General features: G+C 37.5%; 1 protein-coding gene across 1 annotated transcript in view; it reads right to left on the bottom strand.

The window, feature by feature from the left end:
* Window positions 1–2,825, bottom strand: part of Smp_169780 (putative smad) — a gene marked incomplete at both ends in the record, with an annotated part of 22,390 nt that extends 19,565 nt beyond the window's left edge. The window contains one exon of the mRNA XM_018799438.1: window positions 2,110–2,825. Coding sequence (XP_018651227.1) covers window positions 2,110–2,825 — 716 coding nt within the window. The remainder of the gene's footprint in view (window positions 1–2,109) is intronic.
* Between the last annotated feature and the right edge of the window lie 6,670 nt (window positions 2,826–9,495).

The raw sequence follows: 9,495 nt of genomic DNA, 5'->3' as shown, positions 1-9,495 counted from the left end.
GGTCAAAGGCTCGGGTGTGGTCCCCTAAGAAAACCACCTGCTTCAGTCTGGGCACCTGGGCAGTATCACAGCCCTCACACAAGTCGAATGGGATTTGTGAGGCGCATATGTATCTGGTGCTTCCTTGTACCAATATTTATGTGTTTAAATAAATAAATAAATATTATTCTAATATGATGAAAGCATTCAACAAACAAAGTCCAATTAAGATTTTGTCTTGAAATAATAAGAATCTGAAATATCTAGGTTTTTTTACCTAAATTTATTTACTCTAGAAGAAAACAAACCAGCTTTTAACCGAGAAAACCAGGAAAAAACTTTGGAGGTGGATAGGATACTCATTACGGAAATCATCAATCTCCAATATAAAGCAACTTGAATCCTCAAAGAGAAAGGAAAATAGAGGGACCAAAGAACACATTGAGCCGGGGATAGGGGGCAAATATCATAAAAAACCACTTGAGAAATACCAGAAAGAAGAGGCCAACGTGGAGTAAGTTCTAGATTCCTGGTTGACTGCCTGTGCCCCATGAGGGGTTACAGGCGTAAGTAATTCTGTAAGCTACTTTTTCTTGTTTGTTTTTTATTTCGATCCCAAATACTGAATTTAAAGGGAAGACAAAACACACTTCTAACAGCGGTAAGTTAATAAATTGTTCAAGGTAACCAGTTAATATAATTAGTGTTATAAAAGATAGTCTTTACGGAAGGTGGGGTAGTGGCTTACTGGTTAGAATACATGACAACTTCTAGGTTACAATTTGAAACACGGACGTGCATACTTTAGTTTGGATAGTGAGGTTGTTTCAACAGCTTCCACAAAAAAGAACTAACCAAAAGCTAGTAAATGAACTTATACTTAACTACTGAGATTTATTTAATTTTATTTGAACACAAATATTGGTACAAGGGGGCACCAGATATATATGTGCCACACAAAAAATCGTCATTTCATTTTAATTGTGTGAGGGCTATGATACTGTTCGGGTGCCCAGACCGAAACAGGTGGTTTACTTAGAGGGCCACACCCAGAGCCTGTGACCTAAAGGTCTGACAAATATTACTTACGTAGGAGGAGTTACATAAAATATTCGTTCCTATTACAGCAAACATCTTAAATATACTCTTAATCCCTTTCAGAATATAAGATTCTGTACTAGAAACTAATATTTTCATGTATTTAATTGAAAAGTTTTAGATCACTAACAATGGGTCCATTTTGATTTTTCTTACAGCAATAAACTAATATCTACGGAAAGACTAACTAAGAACCGAACTGAATGTCTCCAGCAGTTAGGTAAGAAAATAATCAAGAATTAGGATTAGCTGAGCTATTTGGGTCGAAATACTCAGTCTTCCTGAAACACTAGCCACAAGTCTTTCATTGAATAGTTATAACGAGTAGTGAGTAGGAGCATAAAAAGTGGAAATCGTTTCAGTATAACATCCTTTGAAGATTTTGTCGACAGTATGACACATTAACCTAATTGAGACATTTTAGAATATGGAAATTGCATCTATTGGGATGCAAATTATTTTCAGTTTAGTCTTAGAAGCGTTAAGCAGAATGCACGATGAGTAAAATCCATAAACCTTTATTAGCTGAGAATTTTCACATGTTGTTAACAAAAATTCTCAAAACCCAATGGGAAAACAGCTCTTTTACGTTAAGTGGCAGACAAAATGAGTAGAAATAAGTCATTTTTACTTATTGGAAGAGAGCTGTTTTATTCATCAAAAAAGCCTAGTTCCTAGTACATTAAAGTATGATGCAGTCACCAAGTTAGATACAGAGAGTTGGACTAGCATAATTTCTTAAGGTCAGTGAAACTAGTTGATAAAACATTATCAAGCGCAGCAAAGTAAAACGTAACATGAAGAAGTACAGGTGTTTTAGGCCACTCTAACTGAGTGTCAAAATTTTGTTACTTGGAGCAGCTCTTCGATATACAGCTTACTCGCATACAGTCAAGTGACTCAACTGTTGGTAGTTCGGTATTTAAGAGTTGATTTTGGCATAAAAGCACCTTATTGCAACGCGATTCATGATATGCAACTGACTAAAAAACCGAAATGCGCAAGAAAATACACAAAATAGAGAAAATTTACCTGAGGTAATCACCAGGGCTTAAATCCTCCCACCTCCACGCTTTGCAAACAGCAAGTAAAAGATCAATACAACATATAGAGGTCTTTGAAATGTAATTATTAGGAGGTGGAGAGTCGTGTTTAGTCCATTTCGACCTGAAAGTCCCACACTGTGAACACGTTAGGCCGACCATGTACCTCGAACATGGATTTAATGGACGAAAATTACGAATGACGCATTTATTGCATTTCTCCATTGATTCCTCAGGTTGTTCGCTACTATGTGCACAATCAGAAAGCTTCACTGAATCACTTTGGAAATTCACTGATTTCAGAAAACTGGATGGAGTTTTCATAAGACAATAATAACCTTCACGGCCAAACTTCAAGGCTTTATCTAGAGCCAGGATATCTTCTGATGATAAAGTATACACAAATGCATTGATTATGTCGAACAAGGACAAATTCTCGGAAAACATTGAAAATTCCTGGTGCTGTTGCAATCCATCACCAGACTCGTTCGACTGCAGTTTAAACAAAGGTTCAGGACTTTCTTCATACAAATTGTGAATAAAAGGGTCAATGCACTTGTGCTTGCTCAATAAACACTTTAGGAAAAATAGTATGGCTTTTTCCACTGAATCTGGATACCCTTGATCGGTGGCTATTCCAACAACAGTAGATAAATTATCCAGAACCATTGCCTGGACAGTTACTGAATCAGTAACAAGAGACATTATCCTTTCTCTTGCTCTACTAACACGTCTAAGCTTGACGATTTTACGGATCATCAACTAACTATGTTTACATGTTACCAACATGCGGACCACTTCAACGTCAGAATAATATTTAGCAAACCCTGCGCATTTCTTGTGACCCAAAAAAGCAGAACAAAACGGCTCAACTAAACAAAGAAAGAAGTTAGTTAAGGTCACTTATTAGGAGGTGACTAGGATAAATACTCAGTATGAATAAATGCATCATGTATGTGTCGGACATTCCCACTTGTTGTAAAACAATTCAACAATGGATCTGTAGCAGTAAGTAAATCCCCGAAATCACTAACTCTGTAAGTTTTCGACATTTGGTGCTGACTGTCTTGGGTTTATTGAACTCAGCTGGCTGAAGGCACTCAGTCACGCATCCGCACCAGAACACGAGTAGGTACGCCATGTTTCACACTTCTTGCAACTGCTCGTCATCTGAGATTGATCTATTCTTGATATATATATCCATAGCCTATCAAATATATCTTCAAACCTCTTCGCTTTAGTTTTCTGATTTGACTGGGTTGGCATATTTTGACTATCAAAGGTGCTGTTGGTTAAGGTATTGTCAAACTCCCAGTACTGGTGGCATCTTTAGATCTGATGTTATTTGTACAAAATAACAAATATTGCGAGATCAGATTGTAGTTCGTTGGATGCATAGGATCTGTATTTTCATGCCAGTGTAGGTCCGTTGAGTACAAAAAATAAGACCCCTTCTCCGTTGCTTGGTGACCTTATCATACAAAGTAGTACTTGGTGATGAAGGAATCTATAGTGGAATTTACAAGCACGATAAAAAGAACCTAAATTTTTGCAGACATCATGTCGTCTTTAGAAAGAGGACTGCAAGCAGCTTGCAGGTTTGAGTATGAATATTTCACAGATTCCAGTTAAGTTGTCCGAAAAATTAATCCCGATGAAATAATATCACGTGCTTAAATAACACTGATACCCTTTGTAGTTTATTTAAGTCACATTTTTATAGTTGTCAATAAATGTTCACTGCACTGTTTCCACTGTTCAAAAATACTGTTATGTTGTTAAATTCACCCAAATATTTTTCTATTTCTCTCAAGTGGACGATTATCTCCCAGATTTGTGATTCATGAATACCTTTAACTATACCATGCACTTCTTTTTAATACATATGGCAAAAAAGTACACCATCAAAATAACTAGTTCCATGAGCATTCACAATTGGTGCTAAATATTTTAGCTTCACAAAACAACCCCTTACTGAAACTCCTCGGTCATGCATCAAGATCAGATCACTAGTAGGTCCGTCGTCCTATGCATACCTCACAACAATTAGCCAGCTTTAATCAACCACTTCTTAACATATCAATTGCCTTTCAGATATATCTTCGGACTCCTTCATTACTACTGCTTTGAGCGGGTTTTCAATCGATTGATTATGAAGATGTCAAGCATGAAAACGTTCCAAAACCCTGTACATCCACGACATCCAGATGCTGGATCACTACAAGCACTGCTTAAAGAAGTCGATGTCTCCAAATACTCTTCAATGTGATCTCTTCTTACTTTACAGTAGACTTATATATTCATTATTGTTTAAACATCAGTCCAGCTTCATTAAGTGTTATCATTAAGAAAATTGGTGCACTTTCATCAACCGTGCTGTCAGTAATATTTCAAGAGTTTTTCAAAATCTATTAAACGTATCGGTTGAAATCGAAATGTTGTTTTCTTCATATTATTCAACTTCGTAGGTTAATAATCATTTACAATATGTTGTTCTTTCGTATTTACTCCTTTATAACTTTATTTTCAAACATCTATCAGGTGACAAATAAAATTATGGTCCTATTTTCACTGTTCTACATCTGAATACCACTTAGAAACAACTTTAGGATGCGAATCCGCTAATATTATACCAAAAGTACCTGCAGTTATTAATAACAACCCTAAATAAATAATTACCTTGTTACTCGACCAGGGAACTAATCATATCCGTCTTAGGGGACGATATCAGCTGATTGCACTCAGTGAAGCAGGACCACGACATCGACAGAAGAAAAATATATCACTTACTAGGGATCGTCGTGTGTAATCAGTACAAAATGTTTTCTAACCAGTACTTAATGGTTTTATATGCATGCAACGAGTTTTTACAGTACCATGTTCCTCTGTAGGGTGGAGATATATATTCTCTTTACAAATAGTTGCAAGTTAACTGTTATATTAATAATATTAGTCTACATGAAAGCCACAGTTGGCATGGATCACTTCCCATAGTAAGAGATTATAAACACACTCGAAGAAAGTCCGAGAGCGATGTTTTCAATATAATCCTCTCGAAGTAAGGTGATTTTGTACTCTTTCCAGCCATATGGCGTTTTGTCACCCGCCTTTTAAGCCCTCCTAAAGTGAACAGTGAAAAAGGCGTCTCAATGACGTATTAAATGAATAGATTTAGAAATACGTGGGAGATAAATTATTCGTCTTTGAGACAGTTACAAAAAGATTTTAACGGTTTGGCAGTTTAACTATAATACACAAGTTGTCAAAGTTGTAGTGCAGAAACTTCCGAATTTCTTCTTTCATGCCAAAGGTTCGTTTTCATGAGTATCGTGGAAAAGTTAAAGACGATGCTGTTGATAAAAGATATGAGCATTATTACTATTTTCAGCCGTTACTAATTTTTCCACGATATTGTGAAACCTTCTACTGCTAGAAGCATTGACTTACTTATTCATGTGATTAAGGCGTGTCATTGTTGTCAATGAACTTGTATTTCTTGTGATCCTTTCGGATTTTCCGTTCTTGTCAGTAAAATGGTTCTAATGATTGAGGACGGAATAGAGGAAGCTTTCGCTTAACGGGATTCCGTGTCTAATAGCAGTGGATCACCAACACCTACAAGCAAGAACCTAGGTACATAATCGATAATAAAGGAAAAAAAGCATTTGGTAAATCATACTAATATGTTATCCTTAGTCCTTAAGAATAAGTCACGTTTCCTCTTAAAGGACTCCTGCAAAGTCGCTTGGACTAGCTCAGTCGACGGCGAAATCCAACATCTGACAGCTCTTACAGAGTAGAAGTTGTGTCTGCAGTCTGTTCTGCTATGTTGGGTCTCCAGGTTCTGGGTGTTACCTCCTGGGTTAGTGTTGTGGCTAAGCTTAGGAAGATGTTTAGGTGAATGACCAGAAGTATTAAGAATACTGTAAGTCATGAGAAGGTCACCTATAAGACGCCTTCACTCTAACGTACAAACGTTAAGTGATTGGAGGCGCTCTTCATAAGGTTTGAACTTGAGTCCCCGAACTGATTTCGTTGTATACGTTCCATAGTGTCCTCATCCTTTTGGAGGGAGGAAGTACTATGTTTCCGTACTCTAAATGGGGACGAATAAAACTGTTCAAGACTATGTGCAAATTTCTACCGTCAAACTGACCCAAAATGCGCTTCGATGTTACCAGTGCAAGGTTGTTTAAAAGGCGTTTTTATCACAAGTAGAGTACGACCTCAAGTTATAGGATAACAACACTCTTAAATCTTTCTCAACTTGGGAGACTTCAAGAGAGGAGTTTCTCAAGTTGTAACTATAGTCTGCAACATGTCGCAGATGAACTACTTTACACTTTGAAGTGTTGAATGTAAGTCCGTTATCATCTGCCCAACTTTGAAGTCGAGTCAGATCCTCCTGAAGTGACAGTATATCCTCTTGGTTGCGTATCTCACTCCAAAGTTTCACATCATCAGCGAAAAGCAATAGGTCAGACGATACCTGTTGTGGAAGATCGTTTACATAAATCAAGAAGAGAAGAGGTCCTAGTATTGAGCTCTGGGGGACCCCACTAGGACATTCTATAACCTGAGAGAGAGTGAAGTTAACCCTGACCTCAAAATGTCGGTTTTTTCAGATATGAGGCAAGCCAATCAATAAAAGGTGGTTTGAGACCCATTCGTTTAAGCTTATTGATAAGACATATATGGTTGACCCTATCAAAAGCTTTCGAGAAATCAAGGTAAATGATATCAACTTTCCCCTCGTGATCAAAGATGCTTGTCCTTCTGACCACCGCAGTAAGCAGGTTGGTTATACAAGAATAACCCTTTCTGAAACCATGCTGTTGAGATGAGAAGAACTTTGAGGATAATAAGTATCCTTCTATACTGTCGTATATTAGAGATCCCATAATGTTAGAAGGTATGGTGAGAAGGGCCACTGGTCGGTAGCCTGAGGGTTCACTGCGTCGAATACAAACAAACTGTGACCTACATTCCGAAATACTAACCATCATCACACCATTCACTATCTCTATGAAGTTAGGTAACGGTACAAATTATAGGGCAATAACAATGCGATGAGTAATCTTGAGAGGGTAAGGATAGATTATTGGAGAAAGGTTGATGAGGCGAAGAGTATAAGGTTGTAAAATGATGAAAAGATTTGTGAGTAGATACACAGACACTTGGTAAACTAAAAGTTAATGAAGCACAAGGAACTCATCGTAGTACATGGTAGCATGGATTTTTTGTGATAAACCATAGATAAGCAACATCCATAAGGTAGGTGGTCATTTATGTGAAATAAAAATTGAAATAGAGACGAACAGTTCAAAAGTGGAAGACAATGGATCATTGAATATTAGCATAACGTAGAGTCTGATGAGGGGAGAAGCAGCGGACGTACAAGAACGCAATATTTTGTCGATAAGGAGAGAGCAACGATCATGTATTTTATTGGTCAATTATACAAGTATACGAATGACTGGCGATTATTTGAAAGTTCATAATATGGCTGCCAGTGCCCCTTAAAATCTGTGAACAAGGTTATGCGTCGTTCGAACTAGGTGATAATATCACAGTTACGGGTATACAATAACAGCCTGTCCCACAGCAGGCCATACCGTGCTTTTAAAAAATGTACGGCCCATAGGTTTCTGATGTTTCACGGTCAGTAATATATATGCATCGTTTCTGAGTTTAAAAAACGGTTGTAGATCAAAGTTTCCTCAGAGGCTTGAAATAGATGACGATATATTATTTTAAAGTAAAGATAAGGTCGTTCTTTAGCTGAGGGCGCAATAGAGCTTCAAACGAGGGGTATCTGCATCTAGCTGTGTAGCAGAAAATAGACGCCTATCTTGATAGTCGATATGTGGAACGCTTTTGGATATTTTCCACCTTTACCTTGTCTATCATATTCATGTCCGAAAAGATGAACGCACAGTATCTAAGGGAGGGTCGTAAACATATTTTTCAGGGGCGAGATTGGTCTTCTTAGTCTAGAAAGTCTGTATTATGAAACCGATTAGTCTTCCAGATTTGCAAGTGATAGAGAAGACATGATCTGAAAATTCAACCATCAGGTTGAGTTTCCGGACTTTATGTTTGTTTTAGTGATAGTCTGTTGTCAAGTATCCCGAAATGAGTGATCCCTAACACTAGAATATGACGTAAGAACTGATGTGTCCACTGTTACTGAGGAAATTCAAAGTTTTTAAATTGCGTCATACTGTTATGTGAGTGTTATTATTTCTAATGGTTTCCTGGTACATTTGTTTCACTTAGATTTTGAACATGTTCAGCCATAAATTGGACTTTGATCTTCTAGCTTCCATCATGTTTTGGTTCGGAACTTCAGTCGACAAGTCTCAATTTACAAATAAAGTTTGATCCATAGGTGAAAGAGTGTTTTTCTTGTTAGTTGGGTTTAAATTCTCTATTATGTCAGTCGACCGTCCTTCAGGAAGAAGCCAGGTCAGAATTCGAACGTGATAATCTATAAACTTTGAAAAGTCTCTAGACTCATTGACCATCTGACAAGCATAAACCATTCACTGTCTTGTATGTACTGTCGTGATGAATGGAGGGACTCAAAATTAACCGGAGCATCTCATTGCTAACATGAGAAGGGAGTTATGAGCACTAATGTCGGTATCTAATTTCTTGAAATTTATTGTTTGATGATGTGATGCTTCAACACAGCAAACTGCAACTAAAGTTCACTAAGATCAAACTCTAGGAGTTTAGATTTCTCAGATATTATTATTTTTATTGGGACGTCCATGAGTGTGCATTGATAAGTTTCGTCAAGAAACCATTGAGGGTTTTACTGCGTATGTAGTTTTACGCAAATTATAGCTTACGTTCACATTGTATTCACAGTATAGATTACTAAAGTAGATGATCTGTGTCGAATGATTGGGGGCCTACTTGAGTCAGAAGAGAAAAGTGTGACGAACCACTAACTTGAAAGTCACAACTCTCAGTCAACACCTAATGCAGATCACCCTTCCGTCATGTCAAGGTACAATGGATGTTTTGAAGACAGTAGAGCATCAGCATCACATTACGTCGCAGCATGCTGTAGAACGTACCTCTTACTCTGGTTAGTTGGCTTAAAATTCACACATCAAGCTAAACTAAACGTATTCTCGTCATTGTCATCTGAAAGACTCCCGTGTTGACTTCGCAAACGACATTCGAAAATCAGTATTCAGCCTCACCCCCATTCCCTCCACTTTCTTCCATGTTGGTATATAGGGGAAATAATTGACGGGTAGTTGAAAAACAGTTTTGTATTGCTCTATCATGGCCAGTATATTTGAATTCTTTTCGAATACACGCTTAGCTTCATAAGCATCAACCTCAGCTAAGGTGCAGA

The sequence above is a fragment of the Schistosoma mansoni genome, chromosome 3, assembly GCF_000237925.1.
Source record: "Schistosoma mansoni strain Puerto Rico chromosome 3, complete genome".
In the NCBI taxonomy this organism is placed as follows: domain Eukaryota; kingdom Metazoa; phylum Platyhelminthes; class Trematoda; order Strigeidida; family Schistosomatidae; genus Schistosoma; species Schistosoma mansoni.
The sequence above is the reverse complement of the archived record's forward strand: the minus strand, read 5'-3'. Positions and strand labels throughout refer to the sequence as shown.